At 47.7% G+C, this 17,917-nt stretch overlaps 1 protein-coding gene across 2 annotated transcripts; it reads right to left on the bottom strand.

Annotated features, from left to right (window-relative positions):
• Positions 1-3,129: 3,129 nt before the first annotated feature.
• Positions 3,130-8,050, bottom strand: LOC123075170 (inactive protein kinase SELMODRAFT_444075). Of its 2 annotated transcripts, XM_044497838.1 has the most exons (9): positions 7,252-8,050; positions 6,237-6,373; positions 6,019-6,116; positions 5,560-5,915; positions 4,720-5,127; positions 4,463-4,623; positions 4,304-4,377; positions 4,046-4,190; positions 3,130-3,960 (listed from the first exon to the last, which is right to left on the bottom strand). In XM_044497838.1, exons 1-9 carry the CDS (start codon positions 8,009-8,011, stop codon positions 3,733-3,735), a joined length of 2,367 nt encoding a protein of 788 aa, XP_044353773.1. In that variant the 5' UTR covers positions 8,012-8,050; the 3' UTR covers positions 3,130-3,732. The 2 variants fall into 2 exon arrangements, with proteins under 2 accessions (XP_044353773.1, XP_044353772.1); XM_044497837.1 differs by having other exon boundaries at positions 3,130-4,190.
• Between the last annotated feature and the right edge of the window lie 9,867 nt (positions 8,051-17,917).

Here is a 17,917-nt window from a genome sequence, read left to right as displayed (position 1 = left end):
CCCCCTGTCTTCAATCCCGACCAGCGCACTCCCTCCCCCGCGTTCACCGTCGGCTTCAACACCCAGTACAACTACTCTTCGCCGACGTACTCAGGCTCGCCTGCGTCGACTCTGCGTCGTGGGGCCCTACCCTTTGCGCAAGGCTCGGCACCACAGTTCACCGACGCCGGCATGCATGGACGAGATCATCACGAGCGACTCGGTCGCTGCCGCGTCTTGCCCCGGGTTTCGCACGCAGGACGAAACGCTGGACCCCACCGTCGACATGGAGGATGAGCTTGATGGCGCCGAGGAAGAGGTGGAGGAGGAAGAACCGGCGGAGCCAGCGCCCAAAGGGAGAAAGAAGAAGCGGGCGGCCAACACCAGGCAGGGCGAGCCTCGCATCAAGTGGACAGCCAAGGAAGACGAGTGCCTCGCCGAAGCATGGAAGCCTGCCAGCGTCGACCCAATCACCGGCGCGAATTAGAACGCCGACACGTACTGGAGAAGGATCAAGACGGCGTTCGACGAGCGCAAGTTGGTCAACCCCGACTTCGCCAACATCCACATGGATCGCAGCGAAAAGGCCATGGCGAACCATTGGGCGACCATCCAGCAGGCCCGCAACAACATCGAGCGTCAGGTATGGCCATCGCTCGCCGGCCCAGTTCTTCGTCGTGTACTTCGCCGACACTTGTTCTTCGACTGTCCAGATGGTTCGGATATGTTCGACATGTTTCGCCAGGACAACAACGACCAAGAGTTCAAGTTCCTTCATGTGTTCACCAGGATCGGGTCGTGCGAGAAAGGGACAGAGTGTCGGCTCGCTCTCACCAAGTCCAAGGACGGTGTCTACAACCCGGACACGCCTGCCTCAGCGGCGGCAGAAGGGCGCCCTGATGGCAACAAAAGAGCCAAGGCGGGGAGGGACGCGGCACCCGCTGCCGAACGGCTGCAATCGTCGATCGAACAGTGCATCGCTGACGCCAATAGCAACGCCACCAAGAGGGAGGAGAAATCTGAGGCGAGGTGGTCGGCGTTGATGACGAAGCAGGACGTCAAGCTCGACCTTCTTAGGACCAACGTCGCCGCGAAGAAGTGTATCACCGACCTGGCGTTCCTGATGGGGGCAGACATGTCGACGATGGACGAGCAGGTGAAGGCGTGGTACCTGGTGGAGCGCGGCCTCATCTTGAACCAGATGTCGGGACCGGCGGCGACCATTGTCCCTACGCCCACGCCCACGCCTACGCCCACGACTATGCCTACGCCTACGCCAACGCCGACGTCGAGCACTGAAACTGTACCCACAACGCCGACGGCAACGCCGACCTCGACCAGCCCTACGGCAGAGGAGCCTGCCGTTTAAGTTCCATGTCTACGGTTCCCACTCTTTTGATCGCCGGACTTTGGCTATGTTCGATCGCCGACATATGGCATGATGATCACCGAACTTATGTCCTTTTTTGGTAGCGGAAAAGTGAATTTTCAATTTTGTTGTGTTTGGGGGATGAAACCTGAGGGCGCGGCTGGAAACTCGATACCCCCAGATCGAAAAAACCGCCGGCGCAAACGCCCAATACCCTTCACCGGTTGCGCCTGGGGGCCAAATGGATGGAGATGCTCTTATCCGAGTGCATTGTTTCTACGGCCATCGACGGGGGTTGCCCAGGAGACGGAACTGCGGTGTTGTCCGCCGCACCTCACAGCACCTTCATTGACCCGCCTTATTAATTAATTCGCTTTGCGTAAAGGTATTTTGTTTCTACGCGCGTCACGGCGAAGGGACGTGATCCATACGTGCGAAGCCGAAAGATTGGAAGGAGCCCTCGTGAAGCTACTATCCATGTCATCATACCAAAGCCTCCATTATCTGGAAAGAGATATCATCGGATGGTAACGCGTACGTATGGAAATTTTGCTCCTCAGATTCCTCGGCTAACAATAAAAAATGCTACCACGTATTTAGCCGTTTAATTAAGGTCAACTTCAGCTTCACACCGAATCATTATCTGAGAAAAGCTTCACGCATCCTGCTACTCCAGCCCCGCCAGTATCTTGGGGATTGCTTTTTCAGTAGTGGAAACGGCAAAAAAAAAAGTGCATACACCTTCACTTTTGCAAGATTTCCCAGTAGCGAAGACAGTAGGCAGGTGAAAAATACACAGGAGCTCCTGGGTGCTCCAAACCCTATACGGATATTAAATGTAAAAAATACCAAAAAGTTCAAAAAAAATCTGAAGTTTGGGATATCAAACCTTGGTTCTCAATCTACTCCCGTGTAAAATTTTGTGAAAAAAAATACCAAGAAACATATCCGTGGTGATGTCCGAACAAAAATCCATCAAAACAGTTTTTTTCTATACACAGATTTTTTTGTCTTTTTTGCCACGAATACATTTCCTGGTATTTTTTCACGAAATTTCACACGGGAGTAGATCGGGAACCCATGTTTGATATCCCAAAATCTCAGATTTTTTTTCAAATTTCTCGGTATTTTTTTGAATTTAATGTTCGTATAGGGCTGTGGAGCACCAGGGTGCTACAAATCCGCTTCCGTAGGCAGGTACCTTTTTCTCTTGTACATGCACCCCACGTCCACGTATAAGCTTTGCGGGTTCTCAGGTAAAGGCGATATGCTTTCCTTCATTTTCTGAAACTGGCTCCTGAGAACAGGCGTACAGTGAGTCGAGCCGGAGCGCATCCTATTCGGCCCAAACCCAAGTCATGGGCACAGAAAGTTCAAGAAAGATTATGGGAACAGCTTGGCCGCCTAAATTTTCAGATTTCCCTCTCAACAGAATGATGGCTCCCCTTGCTTGCCAACTTGCAGGCCCCGGAAAGGGACGGCGGATAGCAACCCACATTGTCCATTCGTTGCTTTTGAGCATGATTTATCCATTCATTTTTAATTCATCATCAGAATTTCAGCAGTGCCCCATCAAGCAGCACAATTCCGGCAGAAACTCGGATCTAAACAGCGTGCAGTAGCATTCATTCAACGGCTCATCATATCCAGACGAATTTTCTGCTCGTCTGTCCACATCTTTTCCGGGTAGCATCCATCCTTTCGCCTGAAAAGGCAATTCGATGGCGAAAGTAAACGAAAACAGGCGCCTAAGCTGCACATGGCAGTTTCAATTCGTTGGGGTCAGTAGATGCTGGAACAGATTTTTTTTTTCTCCTTCTTTCTGTGACCCAGGCTGAGAAAGCGCTTCAACGGAAGAAAGTTCGCGGCGCGAGGGCTCGTCCTGCATCCTGCATATCAAGACTCTTCAACAGCGACAAACACGCAGCAGAACAGACGAACAGTAGCAAAGATGAGGGCCAGGGAACAAAAACTCAGAAATGTAACCCGGGTAGAACGGCATTTCATTTACAAAGATATAAGGCAGAAAAAAAGAGAGGGAACTACTCGTTCCCTATGTACACACCATTTTATGCGTGGAAGAACAAAACAGAAGGGGAGGAGAAAGGAGAAAACAGGGGAGCAGACAGTAACATATTTGTTGCGATTTCACCGGGAGAACTGGAGATATCCCTCTGCGAGCATCATAGAAACTTCAGCGATGAAATCAGGATACAGGGCATCCTAATACCGTTCCTTCACTTCGTACAATGTGAGTGGCAAGGTCGTCGCATCCTAGCTGACCCGAGTTCGATTCTGGACGAACTTCAGGTATCTCACCCAGCTGGGCTCTACATTAATGTATCGTCCACGGGGCTGCGCCTCCGTAGGGTCTCATTTTTCTTTTACTTTGTAAAATGTGGGATGAATTGTCGGGACAAATCCCTGATATGTTCATTCTCCGTCTCGATAAGACGGACAACCTCCCCCATAGAAGGCCGCTGCTCCGGGTTTGTCCTGACACAGAGATATGCTGCTCTGGCTAGATGATACAGCCCATACGTGTCGTATGTATCTGCAATGCGCTCGTCGATTAGATCGTGCAGTGCAAGGCTCTCGACCAAAGGCTCTGCCTGAAAATTTACAGAGATACGCGAAAATGAATGCTGCAAGTATACTGTAAGCAAGTTGGGGAAAAAAATCCACAAAAGGGAATACCCATTGCAATATGTGTGTGCACTGCCCTTCATGTTCCTCGAGCACCTTGCGACCCGATATCAGCTGGAACAGAACGATCCCAAAGGCATACACATCTGTTCTGACAGAAACTATGCCATATTCAGCATACTCAGGCGCCAAGTACCTGATGGACATGACAAGAAAATCCTGGCATTGTCAGAAATACAGAAGCAAAAGGGTAGCATAGAATGGAACAGAGTTGAGATTATCGGAAGGATTAGAGAGTTTTGTGCTGACCCTGATTGCCCCAGAACCCTTGTATGAATAGAAGCATTGACAGCCTTCCATTTAGCAAGACCAAAGTCCCCAAGCTGTGGAAGATGGGACGTAATCACAACAGAACTCATGAGGATTTGCATCTTCAAATGTACCAGTAAGAAGTGAGGTCTAGCTTACCATAGGAACAAAGTCATGTGTCAACAGCACATTGCTTGGGCGCAAATCCCGATGAATTATTGGACCGGCGCGGCACTCTTCATGCAGAAAGCGCAGCCCCTTTGCTATACCAAGGGCAATAGCATGCCTCTTGTGCCACTCCAGTAAGCCCGCTGCCTTGTCTATTTCACCAAGTGGCAAAAGAAAAGAGCAAGGTAAGGTTATGTTTGTCACCATCTTCATATTACGAATTAACTTTATGCTATACAAGCACGTACCAAATAAATGCCACTCAAGAGAGTTGTTGCATATATACTCATACACCAAGATGTTGTAGCTTTCTTTGCAACAATACCCAAGCAACATGACAATGTTCCGATGGCGGGCAAAGCTGAGCACTTGCACTTCAGAGAAGAACTCGGTATACCCCTGCGAGCTAGCTTCTTTACGCAGCTTAGCTGCAATGACCTGGCCATCCTTGAGCTTCCCTTTGTACACATGCCCAAATCCGCCCTCGCCCACCAAATTCTCACTTGAGAAGTCAGATGTTGCAGATTGAATCTCTGAGAAAGGATATTTCATGGATTCCTTGATGTAAAGAACTGATCTTAGCCCACAACCAGCACATAGAACAGGTCTGTCTGATGAATCGTAGTGGCCGATCATGTTATCTTCAATAGATTTTGCTGTAAAGATCAGGGGAACATGCGTAGTGTGAGTAAATATGAAATTGTAGATGTTCTGTGTAACATTAACTTTTGGAAGGTAAAACTACAGTTACTTGGTCAACATTGAACAAATATTTAAGTAAGCTCTTGAATTCTGCATGAATGAGCTACTAGAATTAATTAGAAAGACCTTTTCTATCTTTTAAGCACTACTACTAGGTCAGAACTAACATGAGGGGGGAGAATGCGGGTAAGGAACTACATGTTTCTTCATTTGTGACATCAACCATCAAACCTAAGTGTGTTACCACCATTAGTACAACATGAACTTTCCCTTCTAGGGCAGATAGTGTTCTTATCTTTATGCAGTGTCACATTTTAACATTTCAGCAAAGAACATAAGCTAGTTGCAACTTTATCATTGTGCTTTAGTGAAGAAATATGTCATACCATTGAATTCAGTCTCATCGATCACCGGGATGGACGTGACGCTCATTGACGGTGTGAAGTCTTGCATGCTGCTACCAACCACACTGGGGGTGTAGTACATCTCATGATTGGTTAGAGAGGCAAAGTAACTTACAGGCGATGACCTGATCGACACACGGACCTTGTCAGTATCTAGTGTCTTGGAACTCAGATCAAGTGACACTGCTAGGTTTTGTAGGTCCTTCGTCTCCCCCATACTTTTGCTTGATAGATTTGTTCTAATTGACTTCAAGGTCTGCACTGACAGGTTATCTTGAAATGCTGCAACTTTACAGGCTATGTGCTTTTCGAAGTGCTTGAAATCTCGTCTGAAGTGCCTATAAATTCATTATAAACCAATACTAGGTTAACTACTGAACAAACAAATGCTCCATTAGGATAGCACGCCAGGAATGATTAAACAATAAATTATGCAGGTACCTGTCTAGTACAACCCAAGCAGCTTTACTTGAATTGATTTCATGGATAATGACAACCTTTGCAGGTGATCCAGGGCATACTTTGAGGGTCACACTGATCTGAAATAGAACAAAATGAGCATTGGAATGTAACCAATGTTTTCAAGAATGTTGCAAGTCCAACTTGTAAAGCAGCTACTTATCCTCACAGAAAAATGAGTGTAGGAAAATGTTACCCACCCCCACTTGGCGGAGCTCCTCCACATCCTGGAGGAGCTTGTCTTTGTAGTATTCAGCTTTCTTTGCAACCTGATCACCTAGGTACCGCAAGCTCGTCCCGGCAAAAGAATCACTAGATGCTTTGGTTTGGTATCCCACTAATAACGCAAAAGAAGTAGAACAGATATAAGTTTGTCAGTAAATGAATATATTAATTTGAAGTAGGAGCCAAAATCTATACTTTACAAAGTGGACAGTGACCCCAAATTCCCAAACAACAGCAATAATCAGGAGCATGAGATAGCACCACTCACTACAATTCAATGCCAGATTGAGAAAAAAAAGGACAGAGCACTGCATTACTAGAATTTCTCAGCTTGGATTATACGCTTGAAACAAGAATGAACACTCTATCTTATCCAACAAGAATGGAAAGTCTAATTGCACCCATACAAACATGTTTATGCAACCTTGACTTTAGTAATTTGTTACACAGAATGTGTTTCATTCTGCTGTCTTAAAGTTCAATAGTGGCACTCTTCTCTACAATGTTGGTGATTCTAAACGCCATGATGCTCCTTCAAGGGACATCTATGAACAAAATTACCAACAGGACCAAAAGCCAGTCGGCACATATATGGAAGCATATGTCAGATATGCATGAATACACCTAACACGTACTCTAACAAGAAGAGGACAGCATGTAAAATTATCTACCTGACCACTATATATAATGATAGTTTAATTAGCACATGGATCACACAAACTAAGAATCAACTTCAATGTGACATATTGACATTCCAAATCTATCAGTCTATCACCTACTGTATGTATATAAGCATGAACACAATACTCAACTACAGAGGTCGATCGCAACTAGGAAGCATTTTTGGGAACTTCAATTCAGCTCATGAATGATGAATGTAGAGTCGAGAAGAGCAATTTAAACAAGAGTGGGTGGTTAGGCCGAGCAGAATGGCTAAGAGACCGCAACCCGACGGGAAATAGAGACCTAAAGGGGGAGCTCGGCCCTCACTCGGATTGGTGACGGAGTGGAGAACGCCGAGCACGAGGAGGGAGTCCCCGCCGCGAAGTATGTCCCCCCGCGCGACGAGCGCCCTGAGCGACATCCTGACCTCCACCTCGCGGTGGTCGCGGGTGGCGTCGAGCGCCACCACCACCATCTGCGGCGGCGGGAGGAGCGGCGACAGGGAGATGGGCATCGCGGCCGACCCGGCGCCCGGAGCGTTCTCTGCCATTGCGAGCTTGGCCGCCGCGGCGGTGGCGACGGCGTGGGTGTCCACCGGGCTGAGCGCGGAGTACATGGACGCGGGCGTGCTGATGGGGGTGCTGGTGCCGCTGCTCCGGCTCCGGTCGTCCCGGCGGCGGCGGCGGCGATGCGAGTCCCTGCTGCCATCGGGGCCGCCCGGGAGCGAGGCTATTAGTACCTGGAGACGGCTGCGCGCCGCGGAGTATATTCGCGAGAGCACGGAGTACATTCGGTGGGGCGGCTGGCGCGGGGGGCATCTCGAAGGCGCCCGGGGCGAATATATGGCGGGCGCCCATTGCCAGTGAGGAGGTGGCCGGAGGATCAACCGAGGCGACGCGGCGGCTGGTCGCAACACCTTGCTGTTGTCGCGTCGCGGGCGGAGATTCTCGCCGGCGGAGGCGGCGAGGGAGCGAGGGAGGGAGGGAGCAGGAATGGGCGGGCGCTCGCCTGTATAACGAACTCGTTTTATATAAGTTTTTTCTTCGGAGGAACTCGTTATATAAGTCGCTGGTCCCTTTCGCTCCATATTTTAAGTTTTTAACTCCAGGATGAGTTCCGCAACCGTGTGCTTTCCTCCGTCTTGAGGTAAATTATGGTCACGAATCACTCTTTCTCTTCTTTGAATACTTCATTTTATTTTGGGAAAAAATGTCGTCCTAGTCATCGAGCTTGTTATGTTGCCATTGCGAAATAATTGTTTAAGGTTCCCGAATGACCTAGGAGCTGACATGAGTTTGCAATTTTGGTTACATCGCAACCCTTAGAAGGACCCCAAAGAAAACTAAATTTAATATAAGTGCTTCGACTTTTGCACGCAGGACCTCTGATGAAACTCTTAGAGCAACTCTAGCAGATTCGCTAAAATCACATCCCGCAAATTTGATATAAGGGCCGCATGTAAAAGAAAAAAACAAATGTGGTACCGTGAGGCCTCCAGTGGAACAAATCATGTAAACTTGTCCCGCAAAATTTTTGCGGCAGGATATGATCTGTGCCGGAAGCCTCGCGGTACCACAAATTTTCAGGAACTTTGCAAATTCATGATTTTCAACAAATATAAACTTAATAGAATCACAATGTAAATCAAACTTATAAATGGTCCTAAAGGCAAATCACAATACAACAACCGTCTTCATTACAACAAATGTTTAAATTTGAATAATTAATACAACAACAAATGGTGGGAAGGCAAATAATTATTTAAATCACACAGAAATACATATGAAATTTATTAGAATAAAATGTGACTCTATCTCCCATAGAGTTGCCACTGATATTCAACAACATCATCATGGAGCTGGTAGTACGAAGCACTGTTCTCAATCTTTCGGTAGGTCTCAAGAAATGCATTGATCACATCTGCGTCCCTGACAGGCTTCACAGGGTTACCAACATTATCATAGTGAAATTCTAGTTTAAATCCCTCTCATCCTCGATGATCATCTTGTGTAGAATTACACATATAGTCATGATATTTCTGAAGGATTTCTTATCCCGGAAGCGAGCAACACCTCGAAAAATGGCAAACCGAGGTTGCAACACGCCAAATGCCCTTTCAATGTCCTTTCGGCATGCTTCTTGTGCTTGGGCAAAAAAATGCGCTTCTTGGTTTTTGGGTCACTTATGATCTTCACAAATGTTGACCATGGAGGATAAATACCTGCGGCAAGATAGTACCCTATGGTATAGTCATGTCCATTGACAGTATAGTTGCAAGCTAGAGCTTTTCCACTAGCTAGCTGAGCAAAAAGAGAAGATTGCCGCAACACATTGATATCATTGAGTGATCCCGACAATCCAAAGTAGCAATGCCAAATCCACAAGTCGTGTGAAGCCACAGCTTCGACACAATAGTTAGTTTATGTTTGTGACCGGTGTATTGCCCCGCCAAGCCACCAGGTAGTTCTTCCATCTCCAGTGCATGCAATCCACACTTCCAAGCATGCCCAGCCATCATCTTTCTTCATTAATCACCATCAACTTATTTATGTCCTCCTCATTTGGAGCTCAAAAATACCCCGGACCAAAAATCCAGATCAATGTCTTCGCAAACATCCGAACGCATTTGAGTGTGGTATCTTCTCCAATGCAAAGATATTCATCGGGGTAGTCAGCCGGAACGCCATATGCGATCACTCTCATTGCCGTCGATATTGTTTTGGTATGAACTAAGCTCAAGCTTCAACTATGCGAACAAAAAGAGACCCACGCATTCGATATCGCCTACAAAAAAGATGAGCCAGATATGTCGGTACCTCGGCGAAGTAGTCCTTAATGAGTATGTTGTGGCCGAGATCTCGGTTGCGTGAAATGCAAAGTCGGCCAACCGTTGATCCGCGGAGCTTTCCCTTTGGGTCGGCTTTAAATTTGTCGATGAGATGCAGCAAAATTAGGTGGACGACATCGTCGTCCAAAATCATCTCCTCTATGTCTGAATCATCCAACGAAGATGACGACGAAGAACTCCAAGCGTCCATCTAAGAAATAAATCCACACCTAAGTTTTTTGGAAAATATCACCGCCCCTAAGATTAAAACAACAAATGGGGTTCAAATTACCTTCCACGAAAGTAATTCCATCGGCTGGAATGAAGTCAGCTGCTCCTTTCTTCTTCGCCGCCGACCGAAGCAATTTGCCGGACCTCTTGTTCACCATGGCTCCAAATCCCCGGCACCGGCAAGCGTGGTTGCACCTCTGTCAGTTCCGTGGCTCACTAGCGTCTGGGGCAAACGAATCCGCCTGCTACGAGGCCGCGCGGCGAGCTCCGGGGCGGATCCATGGCGTCGGCGCCAGCCGCTCGCCCATGGGGGAAAATGGGCACTCCCCGCCTCCAAAATTGGTGGAGAACGTTTGGCGGGGCGCGGGGGCAGCGGTGCTACTTGACGGCGCGGGGCGGCTGGGGGTAGTAATTTACGGCAGGGAGATGCGGCGGCGGCAATGACTGTGGCCTCTCGGGTGCGAGCTGAAATTTCCTTCGCGCCAAGGAGTGGATGGGATAGAGAAACCGGCAAAAAGGCGGGGCCTAGATATGACGGACGCGGTACAAAAATTACGGGATCCCGCAAAAAAAATAAAATAGCGGACGGCCGAATACAGTGTCTTGCGCGTGGGCTGTACGAAGCATTTTTCTCACTTTGGGCTGATGGAGCCACGTTGTGGGTTTGATAGCTGGTTGCTTTTGGTCCAGCCGTGAGGGCTCTTTGCACATTCGTACTATATCTATATCTATAACTACTATTGTGCAGTCTTACATCAATGAACTCAAAGCTATTCAATCCATGACCTCGACGCAGATCAGCAACCCTGTGCCACGTCCAACGGGTTGGATCGCCCCACCGGCAGGGCCGACAAAGGTTAATGTTAATGCTGCAGTGGGGAGAGGAAGGAGACATGGAGCTGTTGCGGCTATATCCAGAGACTCTGCTGGCCAGTTTTTGGGAGCCTCGGCCCTGGTCTTCAGAGGTATATCAAAACCAGCTAACCTCGAATGCATGGCGATCAGGGAAGCGCTAGCTCTTGCTGATGATCTGAGCGTGGCAAACATTCAAGTGGCGTCGGACTCGAAGGTGGTAGCCGAGGACATCCGAGAGAAAAACCCAACAACGTATGGAGCGATCATACATGAAATAATAGAGCATAGAACAAATTTTCAAACTTATAATATTAGCCACGAATTTAGGAGCTCGAATATCGAGGCTCACAAGCTCGCGAAGCATGCTTTATCCCTTCCGGTTGGCCGACATGTTTGGTTAGGACAGCCGGACGGACTTTCTTTCGTCCATGTAAACATTGTGACGTCGTAATAAAAGCTTCGGAGTTTGCCTAAAAAAACCTACTATTAAAGGGAGGTGATATTCTTGGTTTCGTCCCGTTTTGTTTGGTCCCGCTTCAATTAATTTCACATACGCTATTTGATTTTGTTACTTGCCACCCGTTTTGGCCCAACGGAGAAAGCCCACCCGACGACACACTGTGGCCCACGTCCGGAGAGCTGGCAAAAAATAAAATAGCAGATGGCAGGGTTCGATCTCATAACCCGCCAACAGACCACACACAGTTTGTCCAACTGGCCCAACTAGAGATATGAGAGGATTTTTTTTCTCCCATTGCAACGCACGGGCCTTTTTGCTAGTCGGTCTAAATGCAAGGAACCGGGAGGAGCGACCTGTCAAACACTCAGCTTCTCTCTCCCGAAGGAAAAAAAAGACCGCGTTGTGGCAGTGCAACCCTACCATCTTCCCCAGATCCATCTCATCGGCTTCTCAGCACTACCGATTGATTTCTCTCACCCTCTTCATCCTCTCCACCAAATTCCTTTCTATTAATCTCCACACCGCACTATGCCTTCTCCGACTCATGATCTCCTCCATCAACGCATCTTATCAAGATCCAGTCCCATTCTTGCTATCCTTCGATGCATACGATGCCGCCGTCGCTAAGCATGTTCAGTCGTACGCCGTCTAATTGCGAGCTCCCTCAAAGGTTATGGACAGAAAAGCGAATAAACTGCTCGCCCCATGCTCTTCAACGAACGTCTCCAAGTCAAAAGGCCAAAGACCACCATGGTGACACAGTCCATCTGATCTGTACATATGATCTTCGTTCCAAACATAATTTTTGTTTAATTACCCCCTTCACTTCCGTGGCATTGTTGGCGATGACTCTCACTGCCGCTAGTCGCCGAGTACTGTCTCAACAACTTTACTGGCCGATGCTTTTGGCCACGGCAGCGTGCACCCACGAGTACACGAGGCAACGCACACACCTATTGGAACAAGCAGGCAAGCACCTAGCTGGATTGATTCTTGACGTGAAGCTAGCCTAGCTTGATATCTATACGCACGTATAGAAAACCAAACAGCCGCGGTCTTGATCGATCGACACAGCAACTCGCGAGACAACACGCCGATTGATCGCCACGGGAGCGTCCCGTCAATATTTTGTATTGATTTTTCTCGGTTACAAAGTAAAGGGGTACACCAATATATATACTAGCTATCCTACAGATAACAAGCAATCCTACTCGGCAATGATTATCAAGCCAACACGGACTCGGGTACACGTACATGATTAGGACACGGACGTATACGTATTCGTGTTTAACTCCAACAATCACCTCCTAAACACGACATCGTCACGTTACAGCGCCGACGCCGATTCTTCTTCGCAGCCCAAGAACTTCTCTCGATCCAAAGCCTTGGTCTGGATGTCCGCCAGCTGATCATCGGTGCGATTGTAGTTGACCTCCATCTTACCTTCTTCCATGCAGTCCTTTATGTAGTGATACATCGTATCAATGTGCTTGCTCCTTTCACGCCGCACTGGATCCTCGCATAGAAAAGTCGTAGACTTTCCATCAACATTGAGCACCACTTGTTCCGGATCTCGATCCATGAGATCACCGTGCAGCCTCCCTAGCCACACACCTTGACACATCGCAGTGGCAGCTGCAATATACTCTATTGCATCAACTGCGGGTGCTTTACTCTTCTTGCTCAGTTCAAGACGAGGTTTCATTGAAGCTTCAATTAGATTGCAATCTTTCATGCCACAGTTTTCAAGTATCTTCCTTGTGTATGCCTCCTGGCATAGTGTGATCTCCTCTGTCTTTTGATGTACCTCTATCCTGGGGTAGAAGCTCAAAAGACCTAGATCATCACTCTTGAAAATCTCCTTCATTTGTAACTTGAACTTTGCAATCACCTCTTCATCTGCTCCAGTAATCAATAGGTCGTCGACGTAGATGCCAACTAGTAGACGATCCCTTCCTTCACCTCTCTTGTACATTGCATGCTCTAGTGGAGCTTTCTCAAATCCAAGAGAAATCAATGTCCGATCAAGTTTGATGTTCCACTCCCGAGGTCCTTGCCATAGCCCATACAAGATTTTGTGTAACTTCAGTACCTTGTGCTCTTTTCCCTCTTTGATGAAACCCGGCGGTTGATTCACATACACATCTCCTTCTATCTCGCCGTTCAAAAACGCGGAGTTTACATCCATGTGATGTATCTTCCATGATTCCTGAGCCGCGAGAGCGATGAGTAATCTCACCGACTCCATCTTTGTAATGAGAACGAACACTTCTTCGAAGTCCATACTTTCCTCTTGCACATACTCTTTGGCCACAAACCTCACTTTGTGCTTCATGCACCCTTCAACATCTTTCCTGACCTTAAATTGCCACTTGAGCTCTATCGCCTTTTCATTGTTGGAAAGATCCACAAGCTCCCATGTATTATTGTCATGGATCGACCCCAACTCTTCTTTCATAGCATGACGCCAACACTCCTTCGTATTTGCGTCCACAAATTCCGCCGGTTCCTCGGCGCTTGCTAGACACCGTCGCCCACTCCCGTTCACCATTACCGGGTTAATCGTCTGAAGAAATTTCTCCGGATATGAGTGTAACTCCGGATGTAGATGATCGGTTGTAGATGGACGTGTCGTTTTCTCCAGTACTTTCGGAGGCGACATAGGTGCCGAAGTGACGTCATCTTCTGCGTACAATTCTGCTAGCAACTGCGAGCCACCACCGATGCTCGCTTCTAGGCTGACAAATAGAGTACTGGACATACTTGCTGACTGGCCACCACCAAGTGATGCTACTGCACCCCTGCGGATGAGATTGGTGCTGCATCATTTACACGTAGTAAAGTTCCAGGTGCCACCACGTATGAACCATGAGACACTTCCCCAAGTGGGTCTTTTCCTTCCTCTGGATGTTGCCCACGTTCTGGCCCATGCACCATGCCTCCACGTGGTGATGCTTGAGCTGCTAGCTTGCAGTGGCCACCACCGCCCAACTCGCTGGAGTGATCGGCTTCTTCTGGGTACCCGTCCTTTGCTAGGCTGCGCCCTCCGACGCACATGGCTGGGCTTTGCAACAGAACGCGTGTGCCTCGCTCGCCTCGACTCGCTACTTGGCGACCGCCTGCAACGCTCTTTGCCGAGTTGTTTCGTGGACATCTGGCGCCACGTACGCCATTACGTCATTGTCTTTTGTGTCGCTTTTGCGGCCGCCTACGGGCCTCTCCTCCAGTTGACCAACACAAAGACTGCTTCTCCATGGTCGAGCACACGCTGCTTTCGCTGTATCCGATCCAGCAAAGTTAGCACTTACGTCTGTAGCATGGACGTAAGTTTCGGAGTCACCTCCTGCATCAGTAGCATCGACACGAGTTTCCGAACCATGATTATGAAGGTGAACTTTTTCTTTCACGAGCACAACAATTTCTTTAGCCGGCTCTTGAAGAACTGGATCCTGCTTGTCCACGAGTTCACACATCAACATCATGTCACTATCATCTCCTTGCTGGGCTATGAGCGCCTTCTGCTTCGGTGCTTTCTCGCAGTCAGCCTTGAAGTGGCCGAGGAGGCCACAGTTATAACACCTCACTTTTCTGATGTCAAACTTTCTCCTCGGTGGTGGTGCAGCCTCATCCTCCGAGTCGTCGTCCGAATCGGCGTCTGAGTCGGCGAAGTTCTTTCTCACCGAACGCTGCTTCCCCTTCTTCTTGCTGCTGCTCCTGGATCCGCCTTGCTTTTCTAGAGCGTCCCACTGCGCCTTCGTGAGCATCACAAGCTCGTCGTTCCTCCCGTCCCCAAGACTGTACCGCATCCGCTCGTCGTGAGCCTTGTACCGTCCGACGAGATCGTCGATGGAGAGAGTCGCGAGATCGACGCACTGCTCGATCGCCGTAACAATTTGCAGGTACCGGGGAGGGGCCGCGCGCAAAAACCGCCGGACAACCGAGGTCTCCGTTAGGTTTTCTCCAAGAGCGCGAATCCGATTGACGAGAGTAGCTACCCGTGAAGCGAACGCATCCACGGACTCATTGTCGCCCATGACCAAAGTCTCATAGTTCCTTAGGAGAGTTTGGAGATTGGCTTGCTTGACGCGGGTGTGTCCCTCGAACATGAGCTTTAAGGTATCCCACGCTTCCTTCGTCGTTTCTTTGGCGATCAGGTGTTGGAGGACATCCATCGGCATCACCGAGTAAATCGCCAACGCCGCCTGCCGATCCTTCCGGTGCTCGGCTCCCTCCTTCTTGAACGCGTTGCCTCCTGGGTCGACCGCGTCCCATAGCTCGTTGGCGCGGAGACCACACTCCATGAGGGCCTTCCAGACCCCGAAGTTCTCGCGATCAAATCGTGGGTACGACGAACTCGCCGGAGCAGCAAATACTTTAGCCGCACCGGAGTATTCTGCCAGTTGCTTGTTCTTATCGTCGTCCGCCATGATCCTCCGTTACTAGAAGACCAACCTTGCTCTGATACCAATTATTGGCGATGACTCTCACTGCCGCTAGTCGCCGAGTACTGTCTCAACAACTTTACTGGCCGATGCTTTTGGCCACGGCAGCGTGCACCCACGAGTACACGAGGCAACGCACACACCTATTGGAACAAGCAGGCAAGCACCTAGCTGGATTGATTCTTGACGTGAAGCTAGCCTAGCTTGATAGCTATACGCACGTATAGAAAACCAAACAGCCGCGGTCTTGATCGATCGACACAGCAACTCGCGAGACAACACGCCGATTGATCGCCACGGGAGCGTCCCGTCAATATTTTGTATTGATTTTTCTCGGTTACAAAGTACAGGGGTACACCAATATATATACTAGCTATCCTACAGATAACAAGCAATCCTACTCGGCAATGATTATCAAGCCAACACGGACTCGGGTACACGTACATGATTAGGACACGGACGTATACGTATTCGTGTTTAACTCCAACAGGCATGACAAGTTACAGGGGATCACACAGTTTGTAAGCTATTTGTTAGCCCAAACTACTAGTGGTGTACTGATTTATAGTACAAACCATATTGGATTGACTGAAGCACTGCAGCTAGTGCAGTCTATAAAACGCACACACACATTTACTCAGAACGGAGTACTACTTGAGGCTGCTTGCCTTGTATTGAAGTTGGAATGGGCATCAGCCCTTTATATAGTTGTACATACCGATTTAGGTAGGTCATGGCTGACGTATTAGATGTTCCCAGCTCACTGCTTACGTACTAGATTTCTTAGCTACTACTAAGCTACAATTGCTCTTGCCAGTAAAATGAATTTTACTGCTGTCGACATGCAGCCATGCATGTGTCCGTAGACAGGGGTGAAGTCCACACTATTCTCCTTGCAATTGCTTCTATGTGGCATTTCTTGGCTAACACACGGAGATTTTTACATCCTCGATTGTTTGCTCAAATGCATCATGATTTATTAGTTTAATTATGGGCTTGTTCTTGGAGGTGTGCGTAAATCATTACCGATGGTGTTGTCACGGAAAATAGAATCCAGCCAGTGTGAAACCCACATATTATCCTCAAAACACAGTTCATGTTGTACTTTTTTATCTCATGTTTTATTCCCCCAACTTGCTTATATTCTTCCTTCTCCATGCAGCAGCTGCATAGCACACATTGCTTCGTGCGAACTACGACCAGATGCACGCGCTAGCAAATATCAACATGTTTATTCAGTTTTATGAGCCCACATGCCTGTTCATTCTTTTTGTCAGTTCTAGTGAGCACTTTGCTATAGTAGTTTTTTACTCTCTTTTTCACGGCTACCATTTGCATTTTCTGATGTTTAATGATGTGATGTTGTTAGCAATAGATCTTCAGGGGTAATGAAGTACTCATTGTGATTTTTAATTCTGTTTTGCATCAGCCATTAGCAACGCGGCAATGAAGATCAAGAAATGTGTCGCACCCTTTGTCATAAAAAATAAACTTTTATAACATAATCTATATATTTTCATTTCCATTTTTACCTTAGTGCATCTACCCTGATTGACAACACACGTCTTCTGCAGGATTCATCCTAATTCTTCAAACAATGATTAGCCGTCTCCTTTTGCCATTTCCATTAGAGAAGCTCGGGAGGAATACAAAGATGTAATTACAACGATCAAGAACACAAAAGAACCAGTGTTCTTTTACTTTAATGTGAGTCCACGCCATAATACACCGCTAACAAATTGCCCGGCGACCATCCATTCTTTGGATACATTGTTGACCACCAAGACACCCGCAAGAAACATCAAATAGATATTGTTAAGAATATCGTTCTTGCTACAAATTGCTATGATTTTACCATACAATATATATTGATACCACAAATAAATTTGAATCAATTATATATGAAATATATCACATTGTTAATTATTTTGACCTTGAAGACTGCAGGGCTTACACCCCACAGCATTTTAGTGAAACTGGGAGAACAAAGTACAAATGGTTCCTCAAGATGAGGAACAAGACAAAAAGAAAAGAAAAAAACAAAGCTACAGAGCTACTAAAAAATAGAACACTATACAAAACTAAAAGAAACAAAGAACTCTACCTAGAGTCTGAAATACAAGGACCTCTTCAAGGAGGCAGGAAGGCAATCCATTTAAGAAGGGCATCTCTGTATCT

Source organism: Triticum aestivum, chromosome 3D (assembly GCF_018294505.1).
Source record: "Triticum aestivum cultivar Chinese Spring chromosome 3D, IWGSC CS RefSeq v2.1, whole genome shotgun sequence".
Taxonomy (NCBI): domain Eukaryota; kingdom Viridiplantae; phylum Streptophyta; class Magnoliopsida; order Poales; family Poaceae; genus Triticum; species Triticum aestivum.
The sequence above is the reverse complement of the archived record's forward strand: the minus strand, read 5'-3'. Positions and strand labels throughout refer to the sequence as shown.